This window comes from Typopeltis vanoorti, chromosome 14 (assembly GCF_054136105.1).
Source record: "Typopeltis vanoorti isolate ZY-2024b chromosome 14, IOZ_Tvanoo_1.0, whole genome shotgun sequence".
Taxonomy (NCBI): domain Eukaryota; kingdom Metazoa; phylum Arthropoda; class Arachnida; order Uropygi; family Thelyphonidae; genus Typopeltis; species Typopeltis vanoorti.
Genome location: NC_143562.1, coordinates 65,059,996 through 65,082,116, shown reverse-complemented (window position 1 = coordinate 65,082,116; position 22,121 = coordinate 65,059,996). Strand labels below are relative to the sequence as shown.

Genomic DNA, 22,121 nt, shown 5'->3' with positions numbered 1-22,121 from the left:
GATTCCTGATATGCTAATCGGTCGGTAATTTACAACAGCAGTCTTGGAACCACCTTTATTCAGTGGAACTATTTTCCCCTCTTTCCACCCCCTCGGGACTAACCCAGACCCGAGACTCAAATTAAACAAAATGGGCAAGGGTACTGACAATTCTTTAGCTGCTTCTCGTACGACACGGGCTGGTATACCATCCAATCCCACGGATGTATTGACATTGAGGTTATGCAATAGACTACTCACCTCCACTTCATTCACCACAATTCCCGTATAATCTACTGGTTTATTCGTTTCTGCAATGTCACCACCTGGATGATATATACTTGCAAAGTGCTCACTCAGTAACTCAAATATATCAACTGATTCAGTTACCTCCCTACCATCGGCATTCTTTAAAATCATTCTGCCATGTACATTTTTCCTTTTACTTGCTACATATCTAAAAAACTGTTTAGGATTCTCTTTAGCCTGCATGGCCAATATTCTTTCGTAATCCTTTTTTGCTTTTCTTACCACACTCGTTACCCTTCTGGCCTGCACTTTATACCGTTCATGTGCCTGCCGGTCACCTTTCTCCTTAAATTTCTGTCCATAGCTGTTTCTTTTTTTGCAGCTCAAGCTTAATGGTGTTATTCATCCATTTAACCCCTACTTGATTTATTATTCAGACTCTAGGTATACAGTCAGCCATTGCTTCATGCAAACACTTCTTAACTGCCTCCCATGCACTATCAACTTCTAGTCCTTGCAGTAGTACATGCCATGGCACTGAACCAATCAAACTCCTATGCTTGTCATACTTTCCAGCCTGATAATTCCACATGTACCCTGTCTTAATTGAAAATTCCACACCTTTAGCCACCTCCCAAGTCAAGACCCTGTGATCACTCTCACCAGTTGGTGGCAATGTGGTCATATTTGTTACAGCCAAATCCTCAGATGTAATTACTAGGTCAAGACTCTCTGACCCCTAGTATTTTCCATTACATGCTGTCGCAGATAGTTATCCCTTAATAACCGCATAAAATCCAATTCCTTCCTCACATGTGTCCTCTCCTCACTCCAATCAATGCAACCATTGTTGAAATCTCCCATAATAATTACCCTCCTTCCACTCATTTCTTCTATTTGCTTGTGCATACTGTCACCACCATCTTTTCCATCACCTGGTCTATAGCAGCACCTAATTGTATATTTAGTTCTGCTAGCCACAATCTCGCACCAAATGGCCTCAAATGTGCTCTTTTCTCTATCCTGCAATTCAACTTCTATTCTCCTTGGCTGTAGCTCATCAGCTATCATCAACAATACTCCTCCCCCCATTTTATTCTTCCTGTCATTCCTGAACACACTATACCCATCACATTCAATTCTACTAGCTATATCATCTACAGTCAGCCATGATTCACTAATACCAATAACCTGTGGTCTGGAAGTGCCAACCATGGCCAAAAACTCTTCCTTCTTGTTCGTAATACTCCTAGCATTAGTGTACATGAATTTAAGATCTCCATTAGCCCCAACCCCACCTTGATGCCTTATACAGGGTGTTTGGGATAAATTTGACAGTTTCGTAAGGAAAAAGAAAATCTTCTTTGTATCTATTAAATTTAATGAATTGACAAAAAAACATTACAGGCAGAGTTAATTACAATACTATCAACAAGATTTACTCAAAATAACCACCATTAGCATCGATCACAGCTTCAATTCTGCTTCGGAACCTCGAACAAGCTGATGCTACAGTCTCCCTGGGAAGGGCCGCAAAAACTGTTTTAATTTTATCCATTAACTGGGCTTTTGTATTACTGGAAGTGCGATTGGTGTCTTTTTCAACTGCGCCCCATACAAAATAATCCATGGGGTTAAGGTCTGGGGAGTTTGGAGGCCAAACATTTGGACTGGTGAAGTCGTAGAAATTTTCAGACAACCATTTTTGACTTTTCCCAGAGGTGTGGCAAGGGGCCGAATCCTGCTGCCATACATACGGCCTACCATTGGCTACCCTTGTTATCCAGGGCTTGACTACAGTTAGCAACTCCACGAACAAAGCCCGAATTCCAATGCCAGGGTTCTTCAACACCTGTTCCTGCAGATTTGCGAGGAATTCTGCTGTACGAACGCAATCAGATCGTCTGCTAGGGATCTTTCTTCTTGCTACATCGTCGTAGTCACCATTGCAAGTCTCTAGTTCATGCCTGATTGTTTTTACTGTATTCAGGGAGCATTGGGCAGCAGTCGTAATATCCTTATTTTGATGGCGGGCACGAATCATCATGATACAAGTTATTCTCTTCCATGATTCAGGTGGGTTCCAGCTATCCATCCTTTCTGACATCTTGTATATGAATGAAGAAGGGTCCAAACTTTTAAATGAAGAGAAGTGTGTGTTAATACATGTAACTTACGGAAAAATATAATTAATTATAAATATGTCAAATTTATCCCGAACACCCTGTATTAACTATCCCACTCTGATTTGTTGTCCTTATTCGCTCTGGCATATTATATTCATTCATGCATTCAACTGCCTCCCTAAGGACTGTATATCTACCCCCCCCCCTTAATAAATCTAGTTTCCCTGAATTAGCACATCCACTACATTCAGCAACACTTTCTCAAGTCTCCTTACACCGTAACCATTCAAATGCGAGCCATCCATCTTATATAGATCCTTTCGCCCATCGAACTCACTCCACACATCCACAAATTCCACACCACTCGTCATACATAACCCACGCATAAGGTCATTCGCAATTATGTCCCTCCTTTTAAACATTTCACTGTCATACCGTGGCAAAAGACTAATCATTCTAACTTTCTCACTCTTTTCTTTTGCTACCTCAAACAATTCATTCAGGTCTTTTATCATTTCCATTTTATCTCCTTTCAAATCATTCTTACCTGCCACAACTATCATTTCTTTCACCCTTTCCTTTTGCTCTCTAATAGACTCAGTTACATCCTTTATGGTCCCACCAGGTTGGTACGATTTTGTCAAATCCTCTGATAACACACCTCGTACTAACGAGTCTCCATACAGCACTCTATCCTTCATTTTGTTGATGTTGACACTCATACGCGTATTTTTCCTGTCATACTTTTTATTATTGGTTGGTTCATTCAGTCGACTTTTGCTCATATGCTCTAGCTGCTGTTTTGCCCTTTGTATCGCACCATTCAACAACGCGATCTCACTCATTGCATCTATCTCATCTTTTTTATTCTCTGTAAAACCATTAATACTATCATTCACACTCTCACAATTCTCTGGTACAACCTCGCCGTTTCTTGTCATATCCCTATTTTCTTCATTCTGAAGTTTGACAAAAATATCACACTCACGATCCGAAATACACTTCAATTCCTCATTCTCCCTACATTTTCTACACACATATTCAATCCTTTATTATCATCTAACCACACTCTGACCGCACTCCGCAAAGCATACGTTTCGCAGATAGTACACTGGTATTGAGAGCACAAACAGTGAATGATGTTGAGGATTGTATGATAGACTTTCACTTTTTATTCTTTAAGATGGGCCTAACACAGTGAGTCAATGAAAGTCCTGAATCATAAGAAAGGTTGTAAACATATAGCACATATGGTACTATGGGTTGGCGAGTTTGCTGGTTGTTATTTATTGTGTTTAATTTAGCCTTATGACTGTATAAAGCATTAGTCAGATTACACATGGACTGTTATGTTCAAAGTTGGCATTTCATTTTCATTGTGATGTTGAAACACTGGAGAGGATTCAGAAATAAATGGCCAAGGTAATATTGGTATTCTGGATTGTTAGGTATGTGGAAAGGTTAGGAAATGTAGATCATAAAGTTCTTGGTAGATAGGAGAAAAAGAGGTGATATGATGAATGCATTTAAGTTAGTGAGTTGAATTTACTGATTAATGCAGAGGAGGATTATAAAAAAAAAGAGCAGAAGGTGAGAGGGGAAGAACAAGAGACCATTCCTGGAAGTTTTGTAAAAGTGTGGTGAAGAAGAATATGAGGCATAGATTTCATATACATAGGGGTGGATGAATGGAATGAAAAACACTCATGTTCACTATGGTTAATTTGTTGTATTATGAAGTGTCTTTCATGAAAATATTTAGTAGTAGGCTGGTATACTGTTACAGATGATGTGGTTGTACTAAGCAACAATGCTTTGGTCAGTAATCCTGATTTATTCTAATATAAGAAGGTTCTTACTTTAGATGTACCTTATGGAGGCTTAGGTGTTGGTCATTATTCATCTCTCTGCTTTTTAATATTATTATACCATGCCAAAACAAGAATTAACAGGGGGGGGGAGATATTTATTCGCTAGCTTTTATTTTGATCGATTTCAAAACAGTATCTTCAGACCATAAGTACTTGTCAGTACACAAGGAACAATGGGAAGCACATATAATGAGCAAATCCCTAAGTCCTAATTTGGCTCTTTTTTGAGAAGATGCCAAATTAGGACTTGAGGGATGTTGTCATTGTCATCATTTCCTGATATGTATCCTCAAGAGATGAGCAAGAGGATTCTTCTATAGCACTATACAGGGTGTTTCAAAAAGAATGACCCGATTTCAAATAATTATATTTAATAATGAAAATGTGGTACAGTTACAAAATAAATTACCAAGTATGAAGTAAGGCCTAAAGTTTCACTCAACACAATTACAAATGCCCAATGTGCATTTGTAATTGTGCTCAAATACAATTTTCAAATTGGAACATTCTTTTTGAAACACCGTGTATTGTAAAGTTTACATTATTACTAACTTCCTAGCAATAATTTTTCTTCGAAATTAATCAGTTGTCTGTCAGGTCTTCTGTAATAAAACTAATAAATGAATCTTTGTTGCCTTTTTATTCCCCAGAGGAGGTTAGACAGAATTCTTTTCATCCTTGCTTCTGGAAATAATTAGGTCACTGTTTTCCATCCTTATTCATCATCAGATATGCTTCACTCTACCAGGATTTGAAGACTTACAAGTGATGAAGTACAACTGACATCTCTTTTTGTTTATCCTAATTGATATTATTGATTAAAATAGCAAGAGTTCTCTGATTGATTTTTCTAAATTGTGGGATTAAAACCTCAAGTTTCCAGAAAAAAAAAAACACCAAAAATATAACTTCGGAACCAGCTGAATAAAAGGCCTAGAAAAGTTCAGTTTGTCTGTGATAACTTACCCAGTAATGATCTTCTCATCTGTTATCTAGCATCATGAATTATCACCTGTGGTAACTTTGTGGGTGTCAAGTTTCCAAATACTGTCAAATCTTATATTTAGATTAAAAGGCTTCTTCTGGGTGTTTTTCATGTTGTCCTTACATCGTACCTGTTTTGCTAACCTTTTCTCTCCCTCTCCCACTATGTTTGTCACTATACCACTATAGATTATTTACACATTCTGGAATGTAAATGAAATGAAGTTATTTCTTGTTATCTTCATTTTTAATGTGATTTTGTCATTGATACTCTGTTTACTCATCTAATTTTTCTCAGAATTCTCAATCCTTCATTTATAGTTAACAATTATTTTTCTAATTCAACTTTTCAATCTATGCATTAAAATTGCTTTAAACTCTGTCTTGTATGCTGCATGTTTAGTGTTTTGGCTTATTTCTCTCTTATTCCGTATACATTTATTTAGCTGGTTCCCCAGTGTTGCAACTTTGTTTATTATCTATTTCCATATTTAGTTTGCCATTGTCACTGAAAATTGTGCCTAAATAGCTGAAATGTTTTTCTTCTATATGCTATCCATTGATAGTGCCATTGTTGTTTTCTGTATTTCTATCTCTTTTTTCATAATTTTTGTCTTTATTTCTGATTTTCACAAATCAGAAATTTTATATTACTATAAAATTTTTATAACAGTTATACAATTTAGTTAGTTCTGAAAACTTATAGTAGCAGATTCATTGAAAAGTATAATATAATCTGCACAGATTCTCTGAGTATAGCTTAGTAAAGAATCCTATTACTCTGTATATGTAGTTTAGTCGACCACACACACACATATATATAGAATAATGATGTAATTTCCATTTCCAATTTTCTTAACTAACTCAAGTTTCATCTCCTACAAGCATTCATCTCAATTTTTCCAATTATTATCTTATTAATTATTAATCTTAATTTCCCAATTTCTGCTCTTTCTCTCTCAAAGGTGGCATTTGTGCACATGGTCACTCTGATATATGTCTTCAGCTAAAAATAATTTTCTCCCGGGTAAATTTAGAATGGGAGAAAACAGCTCTTATTGCTCACTTGACTACCAGAATACCAGATAACTGTGATCACTCTTGATTTCTTAGGCACTGTTGATCCTTCTATGGATGTTTTTAGATGATAACTGAAAATTGGTTGCCACAATCTGGTTTTGATTTCTTCTCCTGTAGATCAACACTCACACAACCACTTCATCCACATGTTGGCATTGTTAGAATTCCAAATTGGACAGTCTTTCCTTGGTTAGATTAGTGTATTCATCCTTACTGACCTGAAAATTTGCATTGATTGCATCACTAAAACAATCCTTATTGCTATTGCAAATATTTATTCTAAATTATTATTCTTTATTTAAGTCTTGGTTCTTCAAGAATTAGCAAGGTTGTCCAAGAGAAGAATGTCCAAAGGTATATCCTTTGAATCCTATATCTTCTCCCTTCTTTCCATAATCACTACTGCTCAAATAGCTTATACTTATTATTTAGCAGTATTTTGTCTTTTTTTTCCCTCTTTCTCTAACATCAGTTATGTTGACAGTTTCTGTCCTCTTCTATCTCCACCTATTTTCATTGCTGCTTTTAACATAGATGGTGCTGTCTTCATTTGTTTTGTGTTTGATGTTGTTCCAGTAATTGTTTTCTTGGTGTTCATCCTTGTTCCTTGTTGAAACCAGCAATGGTCTTGCTTAGCTTGGTGATGTCCCAGTCATCATGGCATTTGGTTATGTTTTATCATCATATTTTGTGTGTGTGTGTGTGGTTTAAGCTCATACAGAATGCAGTTTTCTCATTTAAGTCCCTGATTGCCAATCCATTCTCATTTCTCTAGATATCCAGCTGGATGCTTAGTAATAGGATGTGCTGTGGGAAGGTGAAGACTGGACATACAGTCAAAAGTTCCCGTTACTTTTCTGCATTCTTGCAGGCTATATGGATGTCCTATCAGTTATCTAACTTTGCCTCTTAAGTGACTCCATATTTTATTTTATTAATGAATAGGTACATCAGAGATAGTTTATTTCATGGAAGGAACCCTTTATCATGAATTCTAGTTAGTTGGAAAGAATGATAAAATATAAATCAAACCAGAAATATCATAAAACAAAACACAACAAAAATCCATGCAATAAATAAAAAAAAAATCCCTGTCCTTTTACCAAAATGCATGGACTAACACATACAAATGATATATGTTATCCCTTACAAACATCCAGATGCAGGTTTCTGTTTCTAATAAGATTCATTGGTAGCCACACTAACAGTGAATGATATAATCACGTAATCACAAGAAAGATATTTATTTAACCAAATATTTCGGTCTGGAAATAGCAGACCATCGTCAGTGGTAATACAAAAACAGTTTAAAAAATACAAGCTACAATACTAACAATAGATCGTTAAAATTATAACACGCCGCGTGATGTTAAATCATTAAGTATGAAACGGAATATTTTGAAGTACAAACATGATTGAATTTGCTATTTTAAAAAAAAAAAAAAAAAAAAAATTAATTAATTAATGAGTAATCTTGATTAGACTTTCCCAGATTTTTGATATAGATATACAGTCATTACGATTCAGGTTGGGGCGATGGAGCAAGGCCTCCACGCTTTCCTTGAACAAACGTTCGAACCTATAACGGGATCTATGCAAGAGGCGAGTCTTGGACCAAAGCATGCTATGGTTAGTTTCAATCCCGTGTTGAGCCAATCCAGACTTTTCAGGTTTGTTGTGAAGAATGGATGATTGATGTTCTTGGATTCTTTTTTCAAGAGAACGTCCAGTTTGTCCAAAATAAAAGAGATCACAGTTGCATGGAATTTGATAAACTCCAGGAAGAGATAAAGTTGAGCGTTTGTCTTTAGGAGAAGGAAAATGAGAAGACAATTTGTTAATAGGTGAATACGTAGTTGTTAAATCATATTTCTTTAAAATTCTTGCGATAGGTTCTGAAATACCGGATATATAAGGAATAGGCACTCGACGTGTTGAAATATTTTATATTCTTAAAGAATATAAAATATTTATATTCTTAAAGAATATAAACGTGTTTTATATTCTTAAAGAATCAGCCCATCATCCATGTCAAAAAACAGGAATTTTAAAATGCCTCAACAGAAGAGCCAAAACTAATTGTTCTACTTTTGATTATCTACAGAAAGAACTTTCTACTATCCAACAACACATGAAACTCAATGGGTTTTCCGAAAAGAGTACTCAACATCTTCTCGATTCTTATAATCCACCACAAAACAACAAAGATTCAACACGTCGAGTGCCTATTCCTTATATATCCGGTATTTCAGAACCTATCGCAAGAATTTTAAAGAAATATGATTTAACAACTATGTATTCACCTATTAACAAATTGTCTTCTCATTTTCCTTCTCCTAAAGACAAACGCTCAACTTTATCTCTTCCTGGAGTTTATCAAATTCCATGCAACTCTGATCTCTTTTATTTTGGACAAACTGGACGTTCTCTTGAAAAAAGAATCCAAGAACATCAATCATCCATTCTTCCCAACAAACCTGAAAAGTCTGGATTGGCTCAACACGGGATTGAAACTAACCACAGCATCCTTTGGTCCAAGACTCTCCTCTTACATAGATCCCGTTATAGGTTCAAACGTTTGTTCAAGGAAAGCGTGGAGGCCTTGCTCCATCGTCCCAACCTGAATCGTAATGACTGTATATCTATATCAAAAATCTGGGAAAGTCTAATCAAGATTACTCATTAATTTTTTTTTTTTTTTCAATAGCAAATTCAATCATGTTTGTACTTCAAAATATTCCGTTTCATACTTAGTGATTTAACATCACACGGCGTGTTATAATTTTAACGATCTATTGTTAGTATTCTAGCTTGTATTTTTTAAACTGTTCTTGTATTACCACTGACGATGGTCTGCTATTTCCAGACTGGTTAAATAAATATTTGGTTAAATAAATATCTTTCTTGTGATTACGTGATTATATCATTCAGCCTTATGTCGCAAGTATCCTTGAAACAACGCACACTAACAGTGATCTCTTCAAACTATGTGTGATTCCTTATATTACAAGGGTGATTACTTGTACATTTGTAACATCTGAAATCCCATACCACAGAACACCTCTTTGTTTTAATCTTCTTTCTGAAAATTTCTTTCTCTTCTGTTATGCTTTCCCAGTTGTTTTTCAGATTTTGATAATTACTTTAACCTCTTAGAATTTTTATCTGTGAATAAATACTGTACTGCCCAAGTAAACTTACTTTCCTTAGAGACTCCTGCCTTCATAATTATCTCTGGATTCACTTTCCATTTTCACTGATAACACTGGATGAAATGCCACAATATTTGCTACCAACAGTGATCTGATACAAATTGCAAACCTGATAGAATTTCAAATTCACACTGGCAGCTTCATATCTTTAGCAGTATAATGCTATTCAATGGAATGATCTTTACAATTTTTGCTATTTCTTGAGGTTTTCCTGTCTGTTGATTTTATTGATCCAGACACCAAATCATTGAGTTAATTTTTACTGGAATCTCAACAAAGACTTTGTTCCCATTCCACTGAAGATTCCCACAATCATTGAAACTTCGCTTTTCCAGTAAATGTGCTAACACCTTCCAAGCCAAAAAAACCCTAACATAACACAGATGCTTCAACACTCAGCATGCTCTGCAATTCACAGCAGCTGCAAAAAGCTATCCTCAAATCCATGTCTGATTTTGAAGAAAAAAAAAGTTCCTACTCAAATGCCGTTTGAACTTTCTGGTCCTCTTAGCAGTGCCATACATTCACCTCATTAGCATTATCCATTTCCTTTCTTGAATTCCCTCATAGCTAATTAGGCAGATTGCTTTCTATTATACCAAGAACACTATATTTCATGCTTTCGATAAAATGTCATCATGAGAATCTAAAATAGATTTGGTGTCAACAGATCTTCTCTTGATGTCATGATATCTTCTCCCCTCTACTCTCACACAGGTGTGTGCTTTAAGTACTAAAACCCATCTTATATTGTCTTTGCAATCATTCCTACTTTTCCAGCATAAGTACCACAGCATGAAAGTAAGCCTGTATTAAGTCCATTCCAAAAATGAAGAAAAACTCAGCTATCCAACTATTGTCCCATTGTACTTGCTTCATTTCTTTCAGAAATAATGGTTAAGGTTCAACAGGAGTTTCTTCAGCATCTAGAGGCTCATTAATTAGTGATTGCCTATGGATTCTGCCTCTCTCTCAATCCACTTCTGATCAGTATTATCCACCTCTGTCATGGAAAACATTTAGTGAAGTTTATATGGCTACTTTTGTCATTTTCAGGATTTTTGCTCAGGTCTGACATATAGGCTTACTTACCAAACTACCATTTTGTGGTCCACTTTTCACCTTTAAAAATGGATCACTAGTGGTCTCTCTGATCAAATACTACATCTCTTGTTGGATGGCTTTCTCTCTAGATTTCCTCACAACTCACAATGCCAGAGTATTGGGTTCCTCATTTTTCATACACTATCTTTTAATATATATATATATTAGGCTTCTTTTCGCTAATTTCAAATCCTACCCATAGCTTTTTTTATGCATATACTCCTTTCCTCTTTTTCATTTAGGAAAACTTGCAGTCCTTCTACATGTTGAGTCTCAAGATTTTCCATAACTTAATATTAGGCTGTATTTAGTCTACTATGCTCAGTTGCTTGTTACTTGAGAAGATGCCATTTTGAAAAGAGTTCAAAGAATACCTAAGCTAGTGTGAGGTCTCAGGAATGATAAATATCAGGTTGGATTGAGAGTACTATTTGCAGTGTCTGGTGGATGTTACTTTTAGTGTTATTATTTTGGAATTATGACTGAAGCAAGTTAGTACATTATGTCTATAAATTATATGTATGTTCTTCTAGCCAATTTTCCTGTTTCAAGGGAAGAAAAATATCTGAGTTTCCTGGAGAAAAAATGATGTCATCTCAATGAAACTGGCCGACTAACTTTCACTGTGTGTGTGTGTGTGTGTGTGTGTGTGTGTGTGTGTGTGTGTGTGTGTGTGTGTGTGTGTGTGTGTGTGTGTGTGTGTGTGCACACATGAGGGGGAGGATAAAATAAATAAAATCCTTGATAGTTCTTCACATTTTACTGGATAGGAGAGAAGGAGTAAGATGATTGAGATATAAAAGTTGGTAAGGGTTTTGTCCCAGAAGAATGCAACGCTAGAGATTTTTCATAGTGTAGAAGACACTGAATAGAATATCAGTGAGCAATGAACTGTGAGTAGCCCACACATACACACATCATTGGTGTGTGTATGTGTGGGCAAGGGTCAAGTAGATACAAGGAATAAAAATAGAAAGACCCATTGAGTTGTTTTTTGAACAATTGAAGGTTGTAGTCCTCAGGGGAAAACTGTAGAAGAAAGACTGTTCTGCAGCACAGAGATTGAAGGTATGAAAGAGGAGGACAAGAAGTTGATTTGGTATTTGGAGCTGGACAGTGAATGAATGATGACTAGTAGCTGCTTGTAAAGTTCATGGCCTAACAATGAAAAAAACGAATTTATAATTTCAAAATTATTTTTATTTTTCAACATAATCTCCCTTAAGACTAATACATTTATTCCAGCGATGCTCCAGGGCCATTATCCTGTCCCTGTAGTGGTTCTCAGTAAGATCTGTAAAATACCCTTTTACAGTTGCAATCACCTCTTGATTTGAATAAGGAAGAGTTTTAGTTTTGGGAAGAGATAGAAGTCAGAGGGAGCTAAATCTGGGGAATAGAGTGGATGTTCTAACAAATCATAGTGCAGATCCCTTAATTTTCTCATTGCTAAATTACCAAAATGCCTTTGTGAGCAGTTGCATTGTCCTGATGAAAGATGATTTTTTTCTTCTGTAAACCCGGTCTTTTCTTACAAATTTTTTCGTCTAGTCTGGTTAAAAGATCGGAATAATATTCCCTAGTTATTATTTTACCCTTTTCAAGATAATTAATAAACAAAATGCCTTTAGCATCCTAAAACACCGATGCCATGACCTTTCCTGCTGATGGACCCGACTTTGTCTTCTTTGGTGCTGAACAACTAGGTTCTGACTACTATTTTCACTGCTGTTTGGATTCAGGTGTGTAATGGTGAATCCAAGTCTCATCCATAGTAATAAATCAATGCACAAAATCAGTTTTATTCTTGTTAAATGCTCCAAACACTGTTCAGAGATTTTCATGCGAGTGCGTTTTTGATCTGCTGTGAGCAAGCACAGCACCCATCTTGTGCAAAGCTTTTCCATTTGCAATTCTTCATGCAAAATATATCCTACATGTTCTTTTGAAATGCCTATAGTCTCAGCAGTTTCACGCACTTTGACTCGCCGGTCATCCAATACCATATTGTGCACTTGATTAATGATTTCTGGTGTTGTGACACTTTTTAGACAGCCTTCATGTGGATCATCTTCAAGGCTGGTATGGCCATATTTAAACCAGGCAGCCCATTCCTTAATTGTCAAAAATGAAGGAGAAGAGTGACCATAAACTTTTACGAACTTCAAATGAATTTCTTTTGGCGTTAAACCTTCTTTTACAAAGAATTTTATAACCGCACATGATACTCAATTTTATCCGTTTCAAGGGATACAGACAACACTTTTGCTTTATAGAATGACTTGAAATTTCGCATGGATGCTTATGACAGATGTACCAACTTAGGGAAAAAAAAATCTTGCCAATAATGTTGCCATCTATGGTCAAGACTGAGAACTTCAGACCACCCTTGTATGTTTATGAGTTTGAGGGTAAATGGAGGAAGTATGTAAGCCAATTCTGTAGAATAGTGCCCATGAAAATACCTGTAGAAGAGGCACAAAGTGGAAACGGCACTCTTATGGGATGGGCAAGCCTTTGAGAGAGAGGGAGAGAGAGAAAGAGAGATGGGTCACAAGTTGACTGAATTTTTCCTCTTCTAGACAGCATCAAGCATTTTTAGAGAGTTTTGGCATGTTAATCCATATGTGAGAACAGTATTCTCGGGTAGGGTAGATTTGTACAGTGTTAGAGTTGCAGGGTGAGAATAATGTCTCGAAAGGAAAAGCAAATGTCTAGTTTTTTTGGATGCTAGAGGAGGCTATAGATGTGATCTGATATGCTTATGCCAGGAGAGGATAGAAGTGTCAAGAAAAGATATCTGATCTGATCATGTTTCAGTGGAACCAGCTGGACTTAAAAGAGAGAGAGAGAGAAAAAAACATGGATGGACAGAGGTTGAACCTAATGCCTTTCTGAGGGACTTGAAAGCTTGACTGTCATTTGAGTAAGACACAAATTTGTACTTTGCCCTTTCAAAGTTAGATTTGAATGTGAAGGTTATTTTCAGCTGCTGCATGCTGTCTTGTTGGCTTAAGTGGGTTGGTGGAGTTAGAGTTCTGGGTTTGAGCCACTTGCAGTATGCAGAATTCCTTTCTTGAACTGTTTTAGCACACTTGGTCCAAAACAAGGTTTGGAGAATGATATTGACTTTTAGGTGTAATGGGAGATGAAGACCTCCATTCTGGTTGCAGTTATTTCAGTTATTCGAATGGAGGAGGTGTCTGTATCCAAAGAGTGAACACAGTAATCAGCCGAAGGGCAAATAATCATGCAAATCATAATCTCATTTGGCATTATAATAATAATGCCAAAGGATTCCAGACTGAAAGTGGCTGGATGAAGAGTTTTACTGAAAAGGAGACTGGGATAGTTATAGTCTAAATTACCAAGAGGGGTAGTGACATTTACAGTGTATTTGTCATGAGAAATCTTTAAGAAGAGATAAATGGAATTGGAGAGATGGACAGTTTGTTAAAGATTGTCACTGACAGCAAAAATCTCAGTGCCAGGCTTGATCACTGGAAGTGGAAAAGTACAGCTGATCAGTGTGATTAATGAGACAAGGAAATTTTGAGCCTACCACAGATGATAAAGAGAGAATCAAAGGTTTGCCATTCTGTGGCAAGGGATGACATGAATGCATAGGTTCCACCCTTGTGATGGAAAAAATCGTGTAAAGCATTGTTAGGAAAGTTGAGGTGGATAGCAGTGATGTGATGTGTCTTGTCTGAAAATATTGGTGGTGATGGTGGAGAGGGGGGTAATGGTTTCTACAAGAAGTGACTCTTTTTTTTATAGTGTATTTATCTGTTTTATCTTCTTTGAGTTTCTGTACACATTTTTCAAGTTGTTTTATAACATTGGGAGTGGGACCTTCAGTTTTTTTGTGTTTATATCATTAACAATATCATCATAATCATCATCAAATTCCTGCCATGTAACCTCAAGGGGTGTACAGGATATGATAGTACTACATGAAAAAAAATTACATCATTACTAACTTCCTATCTACAATTTTCCTCCAAATCAGTCTGTTACTTGTCAAGACTCCAACATTATCAGATCTTATATTTCTATCGTCTAAGGCACTTTGTACCGTATCAATCCACCTATATCTTGGTCTTCCTCTGGGTCGTTTTGCTGCCAACCTGGCAGAGAACATTTGTTTTGCTAATCTTTCTTTGCCCATTCTGTTTAAGTGACCATACCACCTGAGATTAGCTCTGCTAACGCATTCCTGGATGTTGACGATGTCAAGTTCTTTCCTAATATCCTCGTTTTTAATATGATATTGCCATTGATGCCATCTGTTCACGCCTATAATCTTTCTCAGAACTCTCATATCTACACTCTCTGGTCTTTGGTCAAATGTTTTACTTCTGACCCAGCTCTCAGATCCATAAGTTAAAACTGGTTTGAACACTGTCTTGTATACAGCTAATTTAGTGTTCCGACTAATTTCTCTCTTATTCCATATGAATTTATTCAATTGACTTCCTACCGTACCAGCTTTGCTGATTCTGTTGTCTATTTCTATATTGAATTTACCATCTTCAGTAAAAATCGTGCCTAAGTAGCTGAAATGTTTTACTTGTTCCACAGGTTCTCCATTCACAACACAGTTGACATTTTCAATGATTCTGCCTATTTTCATTGTCTTTGTCTTTTTATTGCTGACCTTCATACCATATCTTTTACAACAGCTATTCAATTTAGTCAGAGAATCTTGCAGACTTGTAGCAGATTTATTTAGAAGTATAACATCATCTGCATAAAGCAAAGAGCTGACATTAACATCTCCAATTTTGATATCATGTTTAATACCACTTTCCTTCATAATGTGATCCATATAGATAATGAATAACAGAGGGGATAATGTATATCCTTGTCTCACACCAGATTTAACATTAAACCATCTTCCTGTACTTCCTTCAATTTTAACTGCTGACTTACAACTCAAATAAAGACTAAGTATTGCTTGATATAATGCCCCATTGACACCATAGAACTGTAGTGTATTGAATAGCTTCTCTCTTGGCACCTTGTCATATGCCTTTTCCAAATCGACAAAACTTAAATACAGATCTCAGTTATGTTCCCATGCTTTCTCGACTATTTGTCGTAAAGTGAAGATCTGATCCTGACAGCCTCTATTTGGCCCGAATCCAGCTTGTTCTTCACCAAGCTTTTCTTCCACAATTCTTCTCAACCGTTTCTCAAGTATACTTCCATAGATCTTGCCAGGAACACTCAGTAGGGAAATACCTCTGTAATTCTCATATTCAGTTTTATTTCCCTTTTTATATATGGGTACTTTGAGAGCTCTACTCCAATCATTGGGAATTCGTCCCTCTGTCCAGGCTTTCTGAACTATGCAGTGCAGCCACTGTAAGACTCTTATACCACCATATAGCTGTATAACTGAGAGGAGACCTCCACATAGCCTTTAAAGGAATGCGGAGAACTGACCAGGGCTTCTGACCTAATGTCCAATCCTCACCTTCTCGTGGTGCACCCTGTTGGGTATCTACTTGGATACTGAACGAACGAGGATGGGCTGGCAATTTGGGATTTAGCCGACCAAATTGTATTCTTATTGGTTAAACCAAAATAAAAAATGATGGTACGACATTAACAATGTCTAGAATTTTATTATAGTAATCAGTTTTGTTTACTGTTACAGTAATATCACTGTAATATTTTGTAATAATATGCTACTGGATAAATATGAAAGATTATGAAGACATATTATACTTGACAAGAAATTATATATTCTTGTTTTAATCCTATACCCAAACATGAAGTAACTTCACGACTAGTCTACTTGTATACTGAGGCTGTTAACTTTACATCAGTTGCCTTGGTATCCCGTAATGCAAAAAAATTAGCGAAGGGGCATTAACCAGACCAGTTTCAACCTTTATTGCGATCTCATCAGTAGAAGTCAGACCTAAGAAGATACCAAGGTTAAATTAATGAAGAAGTTTGGCTCCTACTGATGAGACCTCAGTGAAAGTTGAAATATTATTTGCATTGTGGGAAATGTCACTGTTTAGAAATTTTTTTGCATTATGAGGATATATACAAACAGATAATCATGAAGCCAACTAGCCTCTATATAAAAGTAGGTAGTCATGAAGTTACTCATGCTTATGTTTGGGTATAGGACCAAGGTGACCACATCTAGTACTTTTTTCCTTCCGAATAATAATAATAACAACATGAGAGTTTAATAATGAGTTTAAGATTTTTTTCTTCTCTCACCTCCACATATGTCACATTCAGTGACACAAGAATATGATTTCTCTTTTTTTCCTACCCCTCTCACTGTTCACTAGTCTTCCCCCCCCCACCCCGATCCTGTATTCACGCAATCTGACTGGCATTAGCCAATGAAAACATATTCTTCGCTGTTCAAAACCTTCTTGCGCGTTATAAGAAGTCAGTGTTTTTATTAATTTTATTAACAAAAAACTTGTTTAATTCTTCATCGAAAATATTATTATTTTCCTTTTAACCACCTTACCGACCATTATGGATCAATTACGCATCCTCATATGCTTCGTAGTATCCATCATATATTTCAATGTAATATCAATGGTATTACAATTTTAATATGCACTTCGCATCCATGGAAACTTGGACATATATATATATATATATATATATATATATATGTTCTGACCGGTAGCGTGGTTTTAAACATGGACAAGTGGCAAGAAAAACTTTCTAAATTTAAATTTGATTCTAAATCTCAGGGAGGAAAATCTGCAGTGCATCAGTCAGTAAAGTACATAAACGAGCCATTGAAAGTGGATTTCAATGCCCTTCCCACTCACAAAAAACCACTTCTGACACAGGTAATTCAGATAAAAGAGAAAGTGATAATAGTTATGATTCAGGTTTATAAGGTTCATCTAAAAAGATGAAAAAATCATGTAAGCAAAAATTCAAATAAGAATGGTTGGAGGATCCCATTCTTAAATTCTGGATCATTTCAGGTAAAAGTAAAGGATACACTGCATTGTAAATTTTGTGATATAAGCATTAATGGTAGCAAATGCCTATTGATTCGTTATGCAAACACTCCAAAATACTAGCAGAATGTAGAATCTAAAAGACGCACACCAAGTATAATACCTTGTTTAAATCCAGTTCCAAATACCAGTCGAAAAACAAATTAAAGAGGCAGAATTAAGATTATGTGCATTTGATGCAGATAGGCCCCTTCCGTACCAGGGTGCAATGAATCGGGGCAGCACAATTTAGGAGCAGTATAATCGAACACGTTCATAAAAAAATATGGTATAAATAACACACTGAACTGTTTGTGCATATTTTTCACCTTCAAATGTGAGAGATTTCAGTGAGGGGCTGAGTCACTGGGTAGATAAATAAATGGTACGAGCTTCATCACAACTTACTTTAATCACTTCTCTCAGCACACTGAACAAACATTCTAGGAGTTTCTTGAGTTTTCTTCTTGATGGACCTATGTTTCACTCAGGATTTCTCGATGAGTGCAGGTCACAAAGATGCCTCCAACGATCTCGATCTTGAACTTCTCTTTTCCATGTTATACCCATAGATTTCACGAGTGGATCTTCCCATCTTGTAGGTGGTCTTCCTGCTTTTCTCTTTATTCTTGGTTGCCAGTTGAGTATTCTTTATGTCCATATGTTATCCCTGAGACTGGCTATGTGACCTGCCCATCTCATCCTGCTTTCATATACTGCAGTTACCACATCTTTTATGCCTGATCTCTTTCTTAGTTCCATGTTTCTAACATGTTCCATTTTGCTGATGTTACAAATCCTACATTCTATTGCACACTGAGTTATTCTGAGAGTCTCTTCTTCTTTTCTTGTCATGTTCCATGTTACATTATAGGAGTATGTTTGTTTATTATATAAAAATAATTTTTTTTTACTGTTTGTGTTTTTTCTTTATTTTAATATACATTCCTCTTAATGTGCAGTATAATAAAATGATTCATAACTTGTTATTGTACTTCGGGATTCTTTAATTTTTAATGGAAGCAGGAGGGGACATAAAAATTTTGCACTCCGGCAGAACAAACCCATGGAACGGCCCTGGATTCCGAACACAATCTGCTTTTGTGGCTTATGGATACTCTTCCAACTCTGTTGAAAACAATTGCTCCTGATAGTAAAATTGCTAAGAAAATACAGCGTGGACGCACTAAATATAATTATCTTATAAAAAATCCTTTAGATTCACGGATTGAAATCTCAAAAAAAAAAAAAAAAAAAAAAAAAAACTTTGATGAATGGACTCCTTTTGACAAAAGAAAAATTGAAACATTCATCAGCTACAGATTTTACTATTTCTGAAGAGTTAATTAATTTAGCAAAATCTGATAAAAATATTGAAATACTTCCATATTTTTTTTGTGGGTTGGAACCCATGTATATATGTAAATAGCATATTAAATAACTGAAAATTTAACGTTACATTATTTTAAACACTAAAATGAGACTAAAAATTATATGGTAATTAATACACATGTGAAGTGCTAGAGTTACAACTGGGACTTCTGTTATGATGATTGACAACTGCAGCTCTTGGACTCATAGATGATACATCTTGTATCATCTATGTGATACAAGATGTGGGTTTTGACTTTTTTTCTTTTCATATTTGTTAAACATGTATTAATTTAGCAGTTTTACATTGAGTTCATCTATGATAATAAGGTAGTAATATCGTAAAATGCCCTAAACAGAGTGAAATGAAAGCAAATAAAAATTTAGTACTTTTTTTTTAGATCTAGTACGTTTTTCCTGTATAGGACTAAAACAAGGATATAATTTCTTGTCAAATATAATAAACATTGTAAACTTTCCCCAATTATAAAAACAGTATAGGATAGGTGATAAAACTTGATGGTATTCTTTAACTGCACTGTGTTTAAAACTTGTGCTGCAGCACAAGTTCTAAACACAGTAGAGAAATATCATCAGAATCAGAAAATTGCTGGGTATCCAGGCTGTTCAGGATTCTTCTGATGTCCTTACAAGAGATCAGAGAAATGCCAAGTTTTTTCTTGGTCGTGTGGGTAGATGGGGGAATATTTTGGCTTAGTCATCATTGCAGGAGATGGGAGAGAAAAATGATGCCAATAGGTCAGCCATGTCTATGGATAATGTTACAATAGCACCAAATGGATATGAGAAAGGTGGAAACAGATGGGCAAAAGTTTCACACAAAGTAGCCTTGGAAAGGCAGATTTGACAGCCATTTGAGTAGGAGTAGAAATTTTTTTTCGCACTTGGCTCTTTCAAAGTCTGCTTTGAATTTCTGATGTTTTTTTTTTTTTTCAGTTGTTGCATTCTGCAAGTATGCTGAACAGGAAACAGTCTTAATAGATCATTTGGTATCAACAGTGCCCTTTGATTGGAAAGATTCTGGATGCAGAGAATCTCTATAAAGACTTCTTAACTGAAAGTGAGTTAGCTAGTCTTTCTACAGAGCTGACTTGGTTCTGCATCCTCAGCTTAGTTTTTCATTGTGCAAAATAAGCTAATTAGTCTGACGGACACATGAAATTAATTAACACAATACAATGACCTCATGGACTTAGTTGTTTTAGATGTAATTCAAAACAAACCAATCCAGTCTGATGTGTTACCATCAGGTTTGGTCTTTATATATAAATCATCTCCACACATAAGAAGGGTTCTAAGACTTATGACACAACAGTGATGTGTGTGTGTGTGTGTGTGGACAACTGGACTAGAAAGAAGAAAGAAATATGTTGATGTGTTTCTTTCTTGAAGACCTGAGGATTGTAATCAATGGAGAAAATAGTATGGGGGAAGGCTTCTTCCAAAGAGCAGAGATATAGGGAATGAAAGCTAAGGATGAGAGGAAATTTACTATCTAAGGGCTGGGCTGCAGAACTGCTTCAAAATCTATCAAGCAGTTTTATAAAGGAAATCAATGTTAGAGTAGAAGATAACAATTAGCCATAAGGCATTCTGTTAGTTTCATATCTAAAGAATGCCTGTAAACCATAGCATTTGCAGCATAAATAAAATCATTGTTAATAAGTTTTTTGTAAACGAAGTGGATATAATGACTTATGAATTCCTTAGTTGTTGTCATACTTCATTGTTTTCTTAGTTCTAAGTCTTTCATTTTCTTTGTAAATAAATGTGATTACTTTGAAAAGACAACTAACATGTAAAATATTAATATACAATTATTGTTGTACCAAACTCAAAATAAGTCAGAATCAGTTCTTTAGCCTGACTTCAGCAAAACTCAGGAGGAAAGAATAAAAATTGCCTAGCTGCTTCAGTTACAGTTATTACATCAAATGTAAACATCAGTAGAATATTTGCCTTTCAATTTCAGCACTAAATAACATTCTTCAACAATGTAATAATTTTTGTGACATTTGATACCATTCAAATGTCACTTCCTGAACAAAATTTTTGTTCCCTTCACATTAACGTTTTGAATTTCATGATTTTTGTTCTTGACAAAGACATTCACATACTCTAAACATTAATGAAAAATATTTGTGCCCTACAAATTAATGCATCTTGAAGATTTCTCTTAAAATATTAAAGTAACTTCACATAGTCTCTGTGATGTTCACCTGTAAATATTTTATCAGCCTTATTTACTAGGGAAAAAAAAATCTAAAAATTACTATACTAGCAAACCTCAGAGTACACTTCTGGGTATATAACTTTCAAAATTTTTCCTAGAAATAATTCCTATGGTTTATTTTTTTCCAAATAGATAATTGATAATGATCCTGTCTATTGATTTATAGACACCATTAGTAATATAATGGTTTTTGAAACAGGAAAAAAATTACAGTTTCAGGTGGCCATTACACAAAATAAGTTAAAGAAAAACTTTGTATCTCTGACCTATTTTATAGGATTCATACTGAAGACTTTTTTTCGATACATGACAGGAATGGAAAGAATGAGTGGTCACCCCCCCTGGGAATTCTGTAAAATTGTTGTTATCAAGGGTGTTAAGACTAGATTTTTTTTCTTAGAAGGTGGTGAATGGTAGACTGGGTTGCCAGAGGTGGTTGTTGAGTGCTTCTTCAGTGAATGAATTCAACAACAGGTATAAGTATCGTGAACAGTGGTTAGAATAGGCTTTCTTCAGTGAGTCTTTGACTCCATGGAGATGTCTGAGAAAATAATAATCTCATTACTAGGTAAAATTATTGTTTAAGTCTATCTCCACATTCTGTTAAACATATAAACTACAGTTCATTATTGCATGTTTTTTAGCTCCATTGGGAAAACGGGGATGGAAGATGTTCTATGCTACACTGCGAGACTTGGTTTTATATCTTCATAAGGTATGCTTTCTTGATAATTACATTATTACTGTTTGGTATTTTTAATTTTATTTTTTCAAAATCTTGAAATTTGTTTTACTGCTTAGTTCCTTTATAATTAACTTATACAAGGCTTGACCATAAAGTATAAAACTAAACCTGTGAAACCAGAATGATGTGCTTACAGCGTGGAGCATAA

The 22,121-nt window shown here is 35.5% G+C and overlaps 1 protein-coding gene across 6 annotated transcripts in view; it reads left to right on the top strand.

The window, feature by feature from the left end:
- Positions 1 to 22,121, top strand: part of LOC150099548 (uncharacterized) — a 569,663-nt gene that overhangs the window by 450,246 nt on the left and 97,296 nt on the right. For all 6 annotated transcript variants that reach the window (XM_090403425.1, XM_090403424.1, XM_090403426.1 and 3 more), the window contains one exon: positions 21,873 to 21,943. In XM_090403425.1, coding sequence (XP_090259551.1) covers positions 21,873 to 21,943 — 71 coding nt within the window. The remainder of the gene's footprint in view (positions 1 to 21,872; positions 21,944 to 22,121) is intronic.